Source organism: Phaethon aethereus (genome assembly GCF_964289735.1).
Source record: "Phaethon aethereus genome assembly, chromosome: 6".
In the NCBI taxonomy this organism is placed as follows: Eukaryota; Metazoa; Chordata; class Aves; order Phaethontiformes; family Phaethontidae; genus Phaethon; species Phaethon aethereus.
Genome location: NC_138580.1, coordinates 19,754,676 through 19,771,571, shown reverse-complemented (window position 1 = coordinate 19,771,571; position 16,896 = coordinate 19,754,676). Strand labels below are relative to the sequence as shown.

The 16,896-nt window shown below is 40.8% G+C and overlaps 1 protein-coding gene across 1 annotated transcript in view; it reads left to right on the top strand.

The window, feature by feature from the left end:
* Positions 1–361: 361 nt before the first annotated feature.
* IFIH1 (interferon induced with helicase C domain 1) overlaps positions 362–16,896 on the top strand; it is a gene marked incomplete at its 3' end in the record, with an annotated part of 30,034 nt that continues 13,499 nt past the window's right edge. Inside the window, exons 1-5 of the mRNA XM_082001345.1 lie at positions 362–874; positions 2,657–2,813; positions 6,200–6,370; positions 12,919–12,999; positions 16,457–16,677. Of these exons, the coding sequence (XP_081857471.1) occupies positions 425–874; positions 2,657–2,813; positions 6,200–6,370; positions 12,919–12,999; positions 16,457–16,677 (1,080 nt within the window). The 5' untranslated portion in view covers positions 362–424. The remainder of the gene's footprint in view (positions 875–2,656; positions 2,814–6,199; positions 6,371–12,918; positions 13,000–16,456; positions 16,678–16,896) is intronic.

The following is a 16,896-nucleotide window of genomic DNA, read 5'->3' as shown; positions in this document are numbered from 1 at the left end:
AAAGCCACCGGCGCAGAAAACCCTGACACACCAGCAACCAGCCCTAAAACTCATAAGCTGCCAAGTGAAAGATATGCTTCAGTTTATGTTTGTTTTTTTTAAAGTCATAGTTCCTGTTAAAGGTTTCCTTTTAAATATTTAGGAGTAACAGTGAGTCGTGCCTTTCCCTCCAGGTGCCGCCGTGTGCCGGCAGGCCCGAGCCCTCACGCACCGAACCCGCAAATGAAAGCGAAAGCGGCGCCGGGGCTGGCATAAAGCGGGGCGGGCCCGGCGGCCGCCTGAGGGGGTGCGGGCTGTGCTCCTCGCTGACACCGGGTCCGACAACCGGAGACTCCGGCCGCCCCTGCAGCTCCCCCCCGCGCCCACCGCCGTCCTCCAGCGGCCGCAGCGGCGTCCCGCAGGGCCGGGCGCCGGCAGCGCGGCGATGGCAGAGGAGTCCCGAGACGAGCGCTTCCTCTACATGATCTCCTGCTTCAGGCCGCGGCTGAAGCAGTTCATCCGGGTGCAGCCGGTGCTGGACCGGCTTCCCTCGCTGAGCGCAGGGGAGCGGGAGAAGGTGCGAGCGGTCGCCCTGCAGCGGGGCGAGGTGGAGGGGGCGGAGGAACTCCTGCGGGCCGTGGAGCGGGGGCCCCGCGGCTGCGGCTGGTTCCACGAGTTCTTGCAGGCGCTGGAGCACGGCGGCTGCAGCCTGGCTGTCTGCTACGCGAACCCCAGCCTCACCCAGCTGCCCTCGCCGGCCCAGGAGGCTGACCACGACCTCTGCGTGCACTTGGTGCAGCTGCTTCACAGCACGCTGGTGGATAGAATGCAGACCATACAGGTGGCCGAGAAGTGCCTGCAGATGGGCATCTTCCAGGACGAGGACCTGGACCGGGTAAGTGGCCCAGCCACCAGGCCGGGCGCCAGGCTGTGCCACAGACACTGGCCACCCCCAGAGCTGTGGGGCAATAGGAAACCGTAACTAGAAATCGCCTTGTAAGTGCAAAAATGAAAAGGCAGTACCCAGACTCGGGGCGGGGAAGAGAAATGGTGCTACAAGTTAAGTCAATGAAGACTGTTGGCAATAGGCCAGCAGGTGGGATGCCTTCTAAAAGCCAGGAAAGAAAAATGCCATGAGCAGAGAGAGAGACTAGGCCAGTGTCCAAATGGAAGGAAAGAATACGGCCAGCTTTACTTATCATTTTGCCACAGACCTTAGGTTGAGAAGATCATACCAGGGAAGCAGGCATGGCCTGTAAAGTCCTAGAGAATACCTGAGTTAAAATAAAGCAAGATGTTCCCTCCCCTTCTTTGCCATAGGTTCACTAAGGAGTATCAGGCAGTGAAGCCAAGCAGAAATACCAGTTTGACACAAAAGAGCAAGTGTTAATCTTTGCTGAAAACATTTGCCAGTGTTTACTCCATGTGACTAAGAATGACGTGCCTGGACTAGCATGAAACTTACTTGGAACCCAAAAAAATGTATACTCGGTGTTAGAAGAAGAAATTAAAACAATACTTGCTATAGCAATAAGGGGAAAACTGCAAACTAAGGGTGGAACTACATCATATTTGCACTCTGAGCTTTTGCATCCATTTTTTAGGTAGTTTAATGCTCCATCTCAGTTAAATGACAGTCATATACGTAATTTAATCTGGTGACTGTCAGGCTGCAGTAAGGGCCAGTTGCACCCTAAGGGATGGGGAGCTGAGCATGGTAACAGAGCAGGCAGAGGCAGAGGCCTTTGGGTAGGTTACTGGCTCCATTCCCCAGTAATCAGGACACGTGTTCCTCCGGGTCTTTTTGCTGCTGGTATTGCCATTAAGCCCTTCATTACCTTTCACAATCCTGCCAGTTTCAACTCCAACAGTGCCTAGGCTTTCTTAATGTGCTTCTATATTGCTTTTTGTTTACCTCTTCCTACTCCCACTCCCATGCACTTCCTTTTAGTGTTCAATCTCAGTCAGGGGTTCCCACTGCTATGCCTGCCCATCTTCTTGCATATTAGGGTGGGTCATTCCTGAACCTTGAGAAGATTGCCCTTGAGGACTGAACACCTGTCTCAGGCTGCTTTGCCTTTGGGATGGTCATTTTGTTTCTCACATGATGACATGTCAAGTTCTGCTCATGACAGCCTTGGGACACTTTTCCATAGCTTCTTCAAGGGCAACAGCCACTTTCTAGAGGCTTAGCTATCGTACCTTTAAGTAGTAATTGAGATGATGAAGCCAGAGTTTAAGAAGGGAAATGTTCCATTTTATGTATGAGGTCATGTTACAGATTAAGTCTGAGCTCTGGTAAGCTGTATGACATTCCTTTTCCTTAATCAAGGTTGGCTATTACCTAAACCAGTGTGAACACCAATTACTAGTCCACAATAATAATTATTACTATATAGTGGTTATTATTATAACCATTGTCCAGTACTACCAGTCTCTCCAATTAAATTTCGGGTATCATAAGTTTTATATATCCTACTTAAAACCATCTGGGATAAACATGAGGTTGGACGAAACTTCAGTGAGTCTCTTCTGATGAGTGGCAGGCCCGCTTTATTTCTAAGTATGTTTTAACGATGACAGGAAAATGCTTTTGTACCTATACTATTCTTACTAACTGCCCTGAACCATTTCAAAAGTCTGTCTGAGGGTTGGGCTTTGTTTTTATTCTCACCAGATCCACACTGTTACTGACAATCGTGGGAATAGAGATGGTGCAAGGGAGCTATTGAGCAGAATAGTGCAGAAGAAAGATTGGTTCTCTTCGTTTTTGATTGCCCTGCGTGAAACCCAACATGGAGCCCTTGCAGATGATTTAAGTGGAAATACAGGAGGTAATCATCTTATTTCACTAGTACTGATGTGTGGAGTTTTTAATATCTCTTCTTTTGTGCCATTACTTAGGAAACAATGCCATGTTCTCACCGTATTGATTTTGCTGTGACACTGAGACTAATGCTTTCACTTGTCCGGGGATTTCAAAATGAGGTTCTTTAACAGCTTATTTAATAGATTCTTAGACACTAAAAATCCTTATTAAGCAATATCAAAATTACAATAATATATTTGTGGTTTTAATTAAACTGAAACCTTACCTTGTATAACCCATTGGTTTTCAATGTGATGTTTTTATAATCATTCATAAAAAATATTCTGAAGATTAACTTGAAGAAACAAAACAGAACTTCTGTGCATTTCTCCTTCTACACAAGGATTAGTGTTTCCTGAATAGAATGGTTTACAAATATATGCGGCATTTTAAAGTAGACTGCAGTATGTCTCCTTGGGGATAAGACATTCATAATTCTCAAGACATTGTATAAAATTTACTATAAATAATAGAATAAACTAGTAAAGAAATTATTTACAGAAATGAAACTAAAAGAGCTATAGGCTTTTGGTTACTACTTTTTATTCATGTACAATGATTATGATACTGTAAAATTATCCCAGTGCTCCCCTGGATTCTAAAATATGAAAAAGGAAGCAGCCCCCAAATACCGTATTCCTCATTTTTATTGGGGTCCACGTATGTTTTATAAGATTTCTGAGACTGAAGTTTTTTAACAGATTTCCCATTTAACAGCTTCAGCTTGAGGAGCTTACCAGAACTACATCTCTGTACTTTTAGTTGCTGCATATGGGACAACGTATTAAGATTGGGATAAGAGGGGCGTGAAGGTGTCCCTTCCAGTTGAGGACAGGAATCAAGCTGTCTTCTGCTAGACACAGATAAGCAGCTGCCATATTTGAGTGTGCAGTTCAAAGGTGGTCGAGTGTTCCAGTCTGCAGTGCAAGACCAACCAAGTTAGAGCCTCAGAAGATGGTTCTGAGTAAAAGTCAGATGCTGGGAATAGCTCAGCAGCTACCACAGTCCTAATTTTCATTTTGTGTTGCAGCTTTGTTAGGCTAAAATTCTTGTCTTCATTAGTTTGCTATCAGTGAGGTAAAAAAAGTAACAAATATTTAGCAAATATGCAAATTATTAAAAGACTTTTCATATTTTTCTTTTCAGTTATTTTTAAACTTTGCATTTCTGAATTTTCAGTATAGTACAGACCATATAGGGTAAAACTTAAGTTTAATTAAGTTGTTTGGTGTAATATTGAATGAATGCATTTATTCCACAGTTTCTCAGTAATCTTGGGCAATGCAGGCCCTAAAAGAAACTGTACAAATTAATACGTAAAGCATAAACTGTGTTGCTTTTACCAGACGATAAGAAATTTTCCACGTACACAGTCCTGTACATGTGTAGATATGTGTGGTGAGTTGACCCTAGCTGGACACCAGGTGCCTGCCAAAGCTGCTCTATCACTCCCCCTTCTCAACTGGACAGGGGAGAGAAAGTCTAAGGAGAAGCTTGTGGGTCGAGATAAGGACAGGGAGAGATCAGTCAGCAATTACCATCACAGGCAAAACAGACTCAACTTGGGGAAAAATTACTTTATTATCAATCAAATCAGAGTAGGATAATGAAAACTAAAACCAAATGTTAAAACACCTTTCCCCCACCCCTCCCTTGTCCCGGGCTCAACTTCACTCACGATTTTTCTCTACCTCCTCCCCAAAGCAGCAAAGGGGGACAGTGAGTGGGGGTTGTGGTCAGTTCATCACACATTCTCTGCTGCTCCTTCCTTCTCAGGAGGACTCACACTCTTCCCCTGCTCCAGCATGGGGTCCTTCCCATGGGGTACAGTCCTCCATGAACTTCCCCAACGTGAGTCCTTCCTGCGGGCTGCAGTTCTTCACTAACTGCTCCAGCCTGAGTCCCTTCCACAGTGTGCGGTCCTTCAAGAGTAGTCTGTTCCAGCGTGGGTCCCCCACGGGGTCCCAAGTCCTGCCAGCAAACCTGCTCCAGCGTGGGCTCCTCTCTCCACGGGTCCACGGGTCCACAGGTCCTGCCACCAGCCTGCTTCAACGCAGGCTTCCCATGGGGTCGCAGCCTCCTTTAGGCATCCAGCTGCTCCAGCATGGTGTCCTCCACAGACTGCAGGTGCATATCTGCTCCACCATGGAGCTCCATGGGCTGCAGGGAGACAGCCTGCCTCACCATGATCTTCACCCCGGGCTGCAGGGGAATCTCTGCTCTGGTGCCTGGAGCACCTCCTGCCACTCCTGCTTCGCTGATCTGGGTGTCTGCAGAGTTATTTCTCTCACATATTCTCACTCCTCTATGCAGCTGCAATTGCTGTTGCTGGTTTTTCCCCCCTTCTTAAATCTGTTATCCCAGAGGTGCTACCACTGTCGCTGATGGGCTCAGCCCTGGCCAGCAGCAGGTCCATCTTGGAGCCAGCAGGTACTGGCTCCATCAGACACCGGGGAAACTTGTAGCAGCTTTTCAGAGAAGCCACCCCTGCAGGCACCCTCCCATCAAACCTTGCCATGCAAACCCAATATGATATGTAATGTGTATAATTGCTGATATAAGGTCATAGATGGGAAACGTTAAGAACAGGTTCATTGGGTACCTTGGAAGAAGAAGAGTGGTGCTACATTTATCACTCCAGGTTGATCCCAAATGATTTATTACAGTAAAATACGTTGTTATTAGCAGACACCTACACATAGAAATTGAGAACTTAAAAAAAATAAACCTTTAAATAAATTAAATCTATTAATTTCTTTAAATGTAATTTCTAATTGCAGAGTAATTGAGTTCCAAATCTGGAAAACCCTGGAATGCAGTCTTACGCATTTTTTGTAAAAAATATTTATAATTTATTGAACAGCATTTTTTGCCTTTGGAGATGCCTAGTTCTAGATGAGTCTAATAAAAATAAAAGAACAGAGAAGTCAAAGAGACATTATTTCCATATTTGAAATAAGACAAAGAAGTGGAAGGAGGGAAAACATTTTGTGAAAGCTCTCTCAGGTTTTCTGTTTTATGGGCAAGTTCTGAAGTCCTGCTGTAAGGTACATCCATTTATGAGCTTACAGGACCAATGGAATTGAGAAGGTAGGAAATATCTAGTCCACAAATTCAATTTTCAGATCTTTATAGTGACCACAAACATTTGAAATTTATGACCAGTAACTTTCTTAATAAATGTTTATTAAAACATGACAATTCCAAACTATAATGTTTAAGTCAAGACCATATGTTACGGCATTATGTGCATGATAAATACAGGTTAATCCTATGTTTTCTGTGCTCCACACCAAAAGAAATTAAAAGTTTTACAATGCTGCGGAATTTCTGTTTATTTTCTGGGAACAGAGAATAGACGAAATGGGTTGAAGAACAGTCCAAACACAGAAACAGAAGTTACAAGCCAACCAGGATATGCCATAGTGGAGGATTTGAAACAGCAAGAAAATGTGAATGGTAGTTTCAGCAGTGAGAACAGTGTATTGGAAACATCTACTGGAGAGAATTCCGTAGTTTCAGGTATGTCCACTAACTGGTATTTTGTGCTGGTACGAGTTAAACTTTAGTAACTGCAAGTAACTGAGAGAATGTTCTTGGTGCATTAGCTCCCATCTTGCTCAAAAACTCAGGAACATAAGGTACTGTAGAGGTGAAGGGAATGAATGGAAGAAGTAAGTCTTGATTTATTTGGAAGCAGTAGATTCCATTGCTTCCTATGAATTAAGAGCAGTTTTTGATTTGATCTACAAATTTGTTCAGTTCAAAGATTTGCTCTAGGACAGGAATATGTTGTTGTACTGAACTAATTAATCTTAAAGACAAGAGATGGTTCAGAAACCAATTTGCTAGCACAGTACAGAATGGCCAAAACATCTGTAGCACACTGTGTGCCGCCTTCACGTAGACATTTTCTGTATCCTGGTTGTAGGCGTAACGTTTTATCTACTATGGGCTGCTTGATTCTCTTATAAGTGAGCAACATTAATATCTTCCTTTCCTCTTAAATAGCACTTTTAACAACTTTATATTATTAATTTTTAATTTACTGTGTGAAGAAATGAGTCATTTTTACACATATTTAATATTGATTATTAAAATATTAATAGTATTAAATTGATATTTTATTTGAGACCTATTCATCATAGCTTTATACTATCAAATAAAAACATTAAGTTTACATTGACAACTCCTCTCAGTGTTGAAAAAATATAAATCAAGAGGAGCGTTTCTGTACCCCTATAACTGCAGCTGTATTAAGCACTTTTTACAAGGGTGCTAAGACCTTTAGTGCTGTCCAACAAGTGATTTTACTGTTTAAGTATTTGTATTTACAGAGCATCAAACAACCTTTGTCACTGACGTCACAGGCGCAGAAGTACATTTTTTTAGTACAAATTTTTAGAAATCATTGTGGCCTGTTGTTCATATGGATCCATTTTTAAAAACGTGCCTTGGGAGTTGATTATGAGCAACAGCACTTACCAGCAACAATTCTCAGATGTAGCTGGGAACCAATGATTCAAACACGATTAAAGATTAAAGTATGATTAAAGAACCATTCATATGTGATGCCCATCTACAAGAAAGGCCGGAAGGAGGATCCCGGGAACTACAGGCCTGTCAGCCTGACCTCCGTGCCGGGGAAGATCATGGAGCAGTTCATCTTGAGGGCGCTCACAGGGCATCTGCAGGACAACCAAGGGATCAGGCCCAGCCAGCACGGGTTCATGAAAGGCAGGTCCTGCTTGACCAACCTGATCTCCTTCTATGACCAGGTGACCCACCTAGTGGATGAGGGAAAGGCTGTGGACGTTGTCTACCTGGACTTTAGTAAAGCCTTTGACAGCATCTCCCACAGCATTCTGCTGGAGAAACTGGCGGCTCATGGCTCAGACAGGTGTACTCTTCACTGGGTAAAGAGCTGGCTGGATGGCTGAGCCCAGAGAGTTGTGGTGAATGGCGTTAAATCCGGCTGGCGGCCGGTCACAACCGGTGTTCCCCAGGGCTCAGTTTTGGGGCCGGTCTTATTCAATATCTTAATTGATGATCTGGATGTGGGGATCGAGTGCTCCCTCAGTAAGTTTGCAGATGACACCAAGTTGGGTGGGAGTGTTGATGTGCTGGAGGGTAGATGGGCTCTGCAGAGGGATCGGGACAGGCTGGATCGATGGGCAGAGACCAACTGTATGAGGTTTAATAAGGCCAAGTGCAGGGTCCTGCACTTCGGCCACAACAACCCCATGCAATGCTACAGGCTTGGGGAGGAGTGGCTGGAGAGCAGCCTGGCGGAAAAGGACCTGGGGGTGCTATTTGACAGCCGGCTGAACATGAGCCGGCAGTGTGCCCAGGTGGCCAAGAAGGCCAACAGCGTCCTGGCCTGTATCAGGAATAGTGTGGCCAGCAGGAGTAGGGAAGTGATTGTAACCCTGTACTCGGCTCTGGTGAGGCCGCACCTTGAAACCTGTGTTCAGTTTTGGGCCCCTCACTACAAGAAGGATGCTGAGGTGCTGGAGCGTGTCCAAAGAAGGGCAACGAAGCTGGTGAGGGGTCTGGAGCACAAGTCTTATGAGGAGCAGCTGAGGGAACTGGGGTTGTTTAGTCTGGAGAAGAGAAGGCTGAGGGGACACCTTATCACTCTCTACAACTACCTGAAAGGGGGTTGTGGTGACGAGGGCGCTGGTCTCTTCTCCCAAGTAACCAGCGATAGGACGAGAGGAAATGGCCTCAAGTTGCACCAGGGGAGGTTTAGATTGGATATTAGGGAAAACTTCTTCACCAAGAGGGTGCTCAAGCATTGGAACAGGCTGCCCAGGGAGATGGTGGAGTCACCATCTCTGGAAGTATTCAAAAAATGTGTGGATGTCGCACTTCAGCATATGGTTTAGGGGACATGGTGGTGTTGAGTTAATGGTTGGACTTGTTGATCTTAAAGGTCTTTTACAACCTTAATGATTCTGTGATTCTGTGATATATGTTGCAAGTTCAGATGGTGCTCAAACAATAGTTACAACTGAGATAAATCCCGTCTGAAATTATTTTAGTGGGCTTACTCAGCCCAAGGAGTAAGACAGCTAAGACTGCTCTTCTTTTATCAAACATGAATAAATTAAAAAAAAAAAGTTGGCTCTGAAAACTGCGGCCTTTCAGTGTGCAACAGTAGTAGCCTATTTCTCATTTAGCATGATATTAACAGCAAATCACAATATTTTGTAGCAAGTAGTGAATTATTAACTACAACAAAAATATCAAGTTGGTTTTCCTGGATTAGAATGTAATTTGGCAGTCTAAAGAAGAGGTGCCAAATATTTAATGATGATTCAGAATGGATCAGACTGAGTTATCTTCACTCTTGGGATCATTTCAGGGCAAGGCTAAGGCTCTTAACCTGCCCTCAGTTTTCATTGCTGTTAGCCTGATCTTTTACCTGACCCTTGCCAGGTTGAGGGTTACAGGTAACTTGGTCTATCAGCTATTAACTAGCCTGCCAAAAGCTAATTCTAGCCTGAAAGCTATGGTCTCCTCAGCACTGAACTGTACTGAAATTAATAGACAGTGGTATTAGCAGTTTGTGCAGTTGAGCGGATTTGTTCGGTGAAATGGTACTGAGGGTGTACGTGCTACATGAATCCTGCCAATTTGGTTCAGACTGGCTTCCGTCTGGCATGGACTGTATGCCTGCAAGTGGCTGGAACACATCTCATTTGGTTTCAGCTGGTAGGAGTTCGTTTCTTCTGATCCAGACCAGCTCTGCGATAGGAACCAAAGTAGTGTAAGTGGGGATGATTGACAGATTCACTGCAAACATGTGCTTCTGAGTTGAACTAAACCGGCAGTGTCGATGCAATGCAGCAAGGGCTGCCAGGAGGCAGTGCTGCGTGAAGATGGCTGTAGAGGAACTGGCTCTCATTCAGCCATCTTGAAGTGCAGTAAGCTTTGATCTCTATGCACTTGTACACAGAGATTTTACTGCACTCAAGTCTCCATTTCCAGCCTTTCTCATGATCTCGTAAGACTGTATTTTTAGACCAGGCAGCTGAAAATACAACTGGAGCCCAGATTCTACTTCCAAGTAGGCAGGGAACCCACCTAATTTGCAATTTGATGCTGTCGCGTGTTGTCAGTTTTGCAGTACACTCCCACCATTCCTTCATGTATTGAGAAGGATAAATTTCAAGGAGAAAGAAGCTTTATCAAGTCACTTGAAATTGCTGCAATTTGCATTGCATCTAAAGCCTCCCCTGACCCTTTTATTTGGAGTAGCTGAGACAGAGGGAGTCAGAAGATAAGAAGGCAGTAGGGTCATAAAGACAAAGTAGAAATAGATAATTTAGCCTAAGAGAAAACTAGAGAGAAACTGTGCATGTAAAAACGCAGCTAAGAAACTGCACACTCAAAAAACAACAGGGAAGCAGTAAGTTTGCAAGGTCAGAAGTGAAACATTTGGATTAAGGCTACAGTTACCTGTATAAGCAACACTTTAAATGAATAGCAGCTAGTTTTCAAGGCCTGTTTCATAAAAAATAAAAAGTTAATTGGAACAAATAATTGCACTGCTATTAACTGGAGATTTCAATAATGTCTTACAAAATGTCCCTTAACGCTTCAGATTAGAAAAACTGCCCATTAATTTGAAAGTAGGACCAATTTTAATAGCCTGGTTTTATTTTGGTCCTTCACTTATGTTTTCTGATGTTTGAAACTTTTTGACATAATGTAGCACAGGAAAGGAAAGAAAGAATTTTTAATTAATATGCGTAGATCCATTTCTTTTCACTGCATTCCATTGTCTTTATACTTAATTATTAGTCAGTGCAAAGCAACTGAAAATCTTTCTGTGGAATATGCTGTGTTACCATATGCAAGTAGCACTGTAACAGAAGACCTAGTGAAAGTGGTGAACACAGCTGTTAGAATATAAACTCTTTTATCTTCATCGGTTTGAAAAGGCTTACTGGAGGTTTTTTAAATTTTATTTTAAAATAATTCAGGAAAATTGCCACAGTTGAAAAAGGAGAATATTATTCTATTCACCTTTCATTTGGAAGATGAGTTTTTTGCGCTTCACCACTGACATTTTCTGTTGAGAGATTATTTTGTAATGTATGCTGCACATTGTAATTCAGATAATTATGTACAAAACACTTTGTGAATGCATATTCTCTACTGCATATACATCTTTCAGTAGGTCATTTTAGATGGGAGACCACATGGAATAGATGCATAGAATTTTAATTCTGTCCTATTTTTCATATCTGTGTGGATTCCTAGAAAGTGAAGATGAGAGACAGCAGTGTCATCTTCATAGTTGGAATTCCCACTAATGTTACTTAATAGTTTGTCACAGGTGTTTGAACATGGATTATAACTGGTGAGTTTTTCTTCTTTTTTCAGGACAATGATGTATTTTAATGTGATATTAAATGCATGCTATTATATAATAACAGGGAAATTTTATATAATTCGGGCTTCTGCTGTGAATATATTTTTTAAGTGCCTTTCTGTTGATTGCATTGATTTCTAGGAGACTAGGCTTTTGATTTAGGTGCTTAAAGTCTTTATGCCCTTGCCCATCATAGCACTTCCTACAGATGGTGGTGATTCATAGTTGGATCAGATTCTGAGGTCTGTATGGAATAAACTACAAAAACTATGGAACAGCAAGACAGATGTTTGTATTGCTTTTTATGGTTACGTTAGAAAAACTAAAAATAAACAACCTTAAACAAATACCTGACTCCAGTGGTAGCTAAGGTAGCTTCATTTCAGTTGTCTCTATTATACTTGTTCTGTGAAATAGCAGTTTTGTTTCTGTTATTTATTCACCTTTCAAGGAGACCAAAGCTTGCATAAAGGAAAGTCAAAGCTTCATATTTTTACTGAATGCAGACTAGCTTTAATTTCCATCTCACTTACCAAGATTTGATAGTGTATATTTCAGGAGTACCACTCTAAGACACTAAAATTTCCATTTAGTTCTAAACTCTCATTCACAGCATCTATTTTGCTTTATGAATTATTTGTTGGGGACAATATGGGTATGGACCATAATGGGATATTCACTGGGAAAAAAAATATGAAAAACTTGATAGGACACAAGTTCACAACATAATTAAGCAAAAACATAGGTCAATGCAATTATTCTGACTGGTTTCTTATGAACACTATAAGCTCAATTGCAGAGTGCTCCAAGTAAGCTGACAGTGCAGGGTGAGGCCGTTTGCAGCAGATTTTTCCAGAAGAACTGTTTGTCTCTTTAGATATTAAAAGGACTGAGTTTTGTATAATCTAGCTATATAAACACTTGTGACCAAAAAAAATGTCAGTGTAATATATTGATTGCCCAGCAGAGGGAGACCTTAACGTTAGAATATCTACGGTAAACTTGCCAGATTTCTGTGGCAGTGTCCAAGTATTCTATTGGGTGTAACAGGATTGTTGGTCTCTACTTTTACTTGCAAACAGTTTGGAAGCTTTAATAATTCCTCTCCGGTTTTATTTACCTGGGAACTACGGCTTACTTTCTTCATGTTACATGAAGAAACCCTTTTCTTCTAAAAAAAAAAAAAAAAAGACAATTCTGGTTTTGATTTTCTTCTACTGCAGTTATAACTCACATGGCTTACAGAGAGTAAAAGAGAATGTCTTCAGTTTGCCAGCAGTGCAGTGCATCCAGTAGACCCATATGTTTTTCTTTCTTTTTTTTTTTTTTTTTTGCTTTTCACCCCCCTCTGAAATGATACAGTAAAATAGGACTAGAGGGAATCATGCAGGCATTCATGATTGGACCCTTGCTTTTAAGCAAACAGAACATAGATGCCTGACAACAGTAAATCATGACCCATATTGCCTTACCTCTGCTATGTTTTGGATTTTCATTTTCCACTCCGTATTTTCCTCAATAAGAAAATTAATTATATTGTTCACAGTTTAAAAGAAATTATACCTCAGCCACACCTGCCAGACATTTGTCTAGCCTATTTTAACAACTTGGGGAGAGAGCAAACAATATGCTTTTGCTATTTATATTTGTATAGTAAATATACTATACATTTGTGTTTTTCATTTAGAGTCAGATGTCTATACAGGAGAGGGAAGTGTCAGTAACTTGAATGAAAACCTGGGACAGAGCTGTACAACCAGTGATTCAGGTATGTTTCCCTTCTGTTATTTAGTAATTGCAAAATAAGCTCTGGAGGGTAAGCACTCTGTGAATGGACTAGAACAAAAATCAGTGGAAGACTTTCACTGTGAACGCTAGTTCACAGTACTTAGATGCCAGACTTCCTCTTATTTTGTTGGACGACAGATGCCATTTTTATCGGTCTGGACTTAAGTCCCAGCCCCAAAAAAGTTAATTTACTGAGATCGTCTGAATATATCTCTAGACACCGTCATCATACAAAATGGTCAGTGATGCAGAATGATAGAATCACATAGGCTGGAAGGGACTTCCAGAAGTCATCCAGGGCAGTCGCCTGTACAGATATTCATAATGCCACCGCATATATGTGCTGCTTTTGCTCTCAGAGAGGAGCTAGATTGTGTCTGGCCTCTGCATAGGGTGACTAAGTGAGAGGGAATAGGAAATGTTTTAGAGGCATTCAAGGGTGAGGAGAAGCATTTCCAGGGTACCCGCAGAACAGTAATGAAGGTCTGCTTGGGATGTAAGTAATTTAGTAGCCCTATTTGTAAAAGCAACCTCATCAATGGAGTTTACTATCTGAAGACCCTTGCAAATCTCACATTTAAACATATGTGCACATCCTAAATATAGTTTTAAATTAAATATTAGACTGTCTTTACGTAATACTTTGCAGACAGATAGGAACTTGCTATGTATATACTCTGAGCCCAGTTAAACTCTGCTGTTGTAAAAGACATCCCATGGGGTTTTTTTCTTTTTTTTCATCTTTGACCTCAGGCAGAACGAATTTGCAGCTGTCCACCTTGGTGAACAGCCTGTGTTTGCCTACACAGAATTCAAGAGGGACCAGTTACCTTTTGGAATTTAGCCTTTATAAAGTTTGTGCTGGGACTGTATCTTGTGCAAAGGCTAGAAACAATCTGGGTACCTTTCAGGCCAGCTCTGCCTGATAAAGCTAGTATTAGATCAGTAAAGTCAATGTAAATGTTATATATCATATGCCTGCAAAATGTTTACTATAAATGTTTTTAAAATAGTTTCAAGCTTTTTAAATATTAAAATCCATGTATTTTATAAGTACACAGAAAATTCAGGATATAAGTACACAGAAATTTCAGGATATAAGTACACAGAAAATTCCTACCCTTTAGCTAGGATTTTAGTCTGTGTATTGCTAACTCTGAAGAATATACTTTGCATTTCTGCATCAACTGAGGTGACTCATCAGTCACATTGTATTTTTTTCCTCACTGTGTCACATGAAATGTCTGGGCACAGAAACTTCTCTGTTCTGTGGACAGTCACGCTATATCAGTTGGTCAGGCTGATACAAGCTACTGGTATGTGGCAGCACATATGTATGTATGGCCCGATCCTTTAAGATTCCTGAAAAATCTCCCATTAAGTAAATTGGGCTATGTCCAATAGTCCAGCAGAAAAAAATAAATCACTGCAGTTATGTGAAGAATGCAGAATAGATTTTTTTTTTCCCCCAATGTTTACTTGCTGTATGTTCTGTTTACATGTGGGCTTTAAAAACAGCCAGTTACAATGTTTTTAAAAAACATTCGTGCTTTTTAATCATGCCTAATAAACTCAGCGAGAGCAACTATGAGGGGAAAAAGCTAAGGAGATACAGATGGAGTTTGTGATATTTATGGATTTTATAATCTGAAATTTTGCAGTAAGTACCTTGTATTAACAGAGATGTTTAGATAGTGTCTTAAATGCACTGACATGATTTGGATTTTAATGCAAAGAATCATGTGGATTTAGTCACAGTTTTCTGTGCAAGGATCATTTTACATTTAAGAAAAATGGTGGAATTAGGACAACAGAAGAATAAGTATCATGTTTCTTTTAGCCCAGAGCAGCAATTCATATGAGCCTTGTACGAAGGCAGACAACTTCCCTAAAGTTATACTGTGCACAATGAAAATTCTTTAATGGAATCATATGCTCTGAAAAGATTCCTGTATTAGCTTTTATCTAAACAGGGACTGAGGAAGCTAAGAGAGAGCTAAGTTAAATATTTTTTAGGCTTGGATAGTTAATTGAGGATGTTAAGAAACTGAAATTTAACCAAACAGATGGGTGATAAAGTGCTAGTTTCAATATGATTGAACTATTTAATTTAGCCAACCAGAAAGCAAACAGTGTTCTTCCTCAAAAGAGAGTGGTAGAAGTCAGATAAGTAACATCAAGTACTCTCTGGTGTGAATTTCCCTGTGTTCCAGGTAGCAGCGCGCTCACACTAAAAGGCAAAACAAACAAAAAACACTTAAGAATGGCATTCGGATGTTTCCATCAGCAGTATTTTATCAAGCTTCATTACTTTTTGTTAGTTTAATTTTATTTAATGGAATCAGGGATACTAGAAAAATACACTTATTTTGTGTGTAATGTATCAGTGATAATAAAATCCTCATGATTCTTCATTTAATGATATCATCAGGAAATACAACTATAGGGGTTTTTCCCTCATTTTTAGTCTAGTCAAATGAATTTGTGCCTTTTCTTCACTGAGGACAGTTAATGCTTGGAGGGTGATTTAAACATATCCGTAGCAGGGGAAAAAAAGCCCTAAACTCCATTGAAATAAATCCTTCTGATGTTAACATATATATAATTTCTAACCTCCTAAGTATATGTAAACTCAAGAGACTTTATATGTTTTTCTTACTGCCTGAAATAATGCAACAACATTTTTCCACTTTTGAATGTTGTTTGTTTCACCCGTGAGCCATAGAGCTGAACTCTCTGCCATTGCATTTTATATGATACATGGAAGGTTTTGGCTTTCAGGTGGCAAATGTATATGGCTTTTTAGTGAACAGCTTGATTGCATTATGTTTGAGTCACTCTGGAAGCAGCGCAATCTACCGTGAATAGGTGTGATACATTCTGCAGTTAGCTCTATCTTGTATGGGCAATTTAATTTTCTTATCTATTTGATTTTGTACTTTATAATTCCCTTCCTCATTTTTTAAGTGGTCCCTATCTCTTTTTCTTTCTATGTCTCTATCCTTTTTTTCATCCTCTGTGAAGTATTTAAAAAGGTAGCTCACTTGCAATCAAATAAATTTCAATACTGATGAAAGAGAACGTCACATAAGATTGGCTAGATTATAAATACTGCAGCTCTGAACACAACTTTTTTTGGTCCCAGTGCTACTGAACATTCCAATTCACACATAACAATAGTCATGTCAACATAGATGGGTGAAGACATACTGTGGTTTATTCCACATGTCCTGGTTGGTGACTGGATGTAAGCAGTTCTGATCCATATTTGTATGTGTCCACAGAGCAGCATTGCCTATGCTAATATGCCCTTGTTTCTATTTATTCAGAAGATGCTTCTCATAGTAAATTAATATTTTTCCCTTTGATATTTGTTCAATATTCTGATAAATGTTTTATGCCTCCTGTTTGATACTTATATTTCTTTGTACCCTTAGATGAAGATGAAGTGGAGAGCAGAGCTTCACCTGAGCCAGATCTGATCCTGAGAGATTACCAGATGGAAGTTGCAAAGCCAGCTCTGAATGGGGAGAATATTATAATATGTCTCCCTACAGGCAGTGGTAAAACAAGAGTGGCTGTTTACATTACCAAAGATCACTTGGATAAGAAAAAGAGATCATTAGAGCCTGGAAAAGTTATAGTACTTGTTAATAAGGTATGTTGGTCCATTTTTTTTAAAAGCTAGTATTTTTTAAACCTCATGCACTGTTAATATAGAATTTGTAAAATGAATATAAACACATTTCTCAACTTCTCCAAATGTAGCTATTGTTAAAGGCATACAGCTCTAGACTGTCATCTCCATTGCACCATGATCATGGTGCAGGCATGAATGATTTTAGTTTACTCCAGTGCAAGTGCAAATTTGGATGTA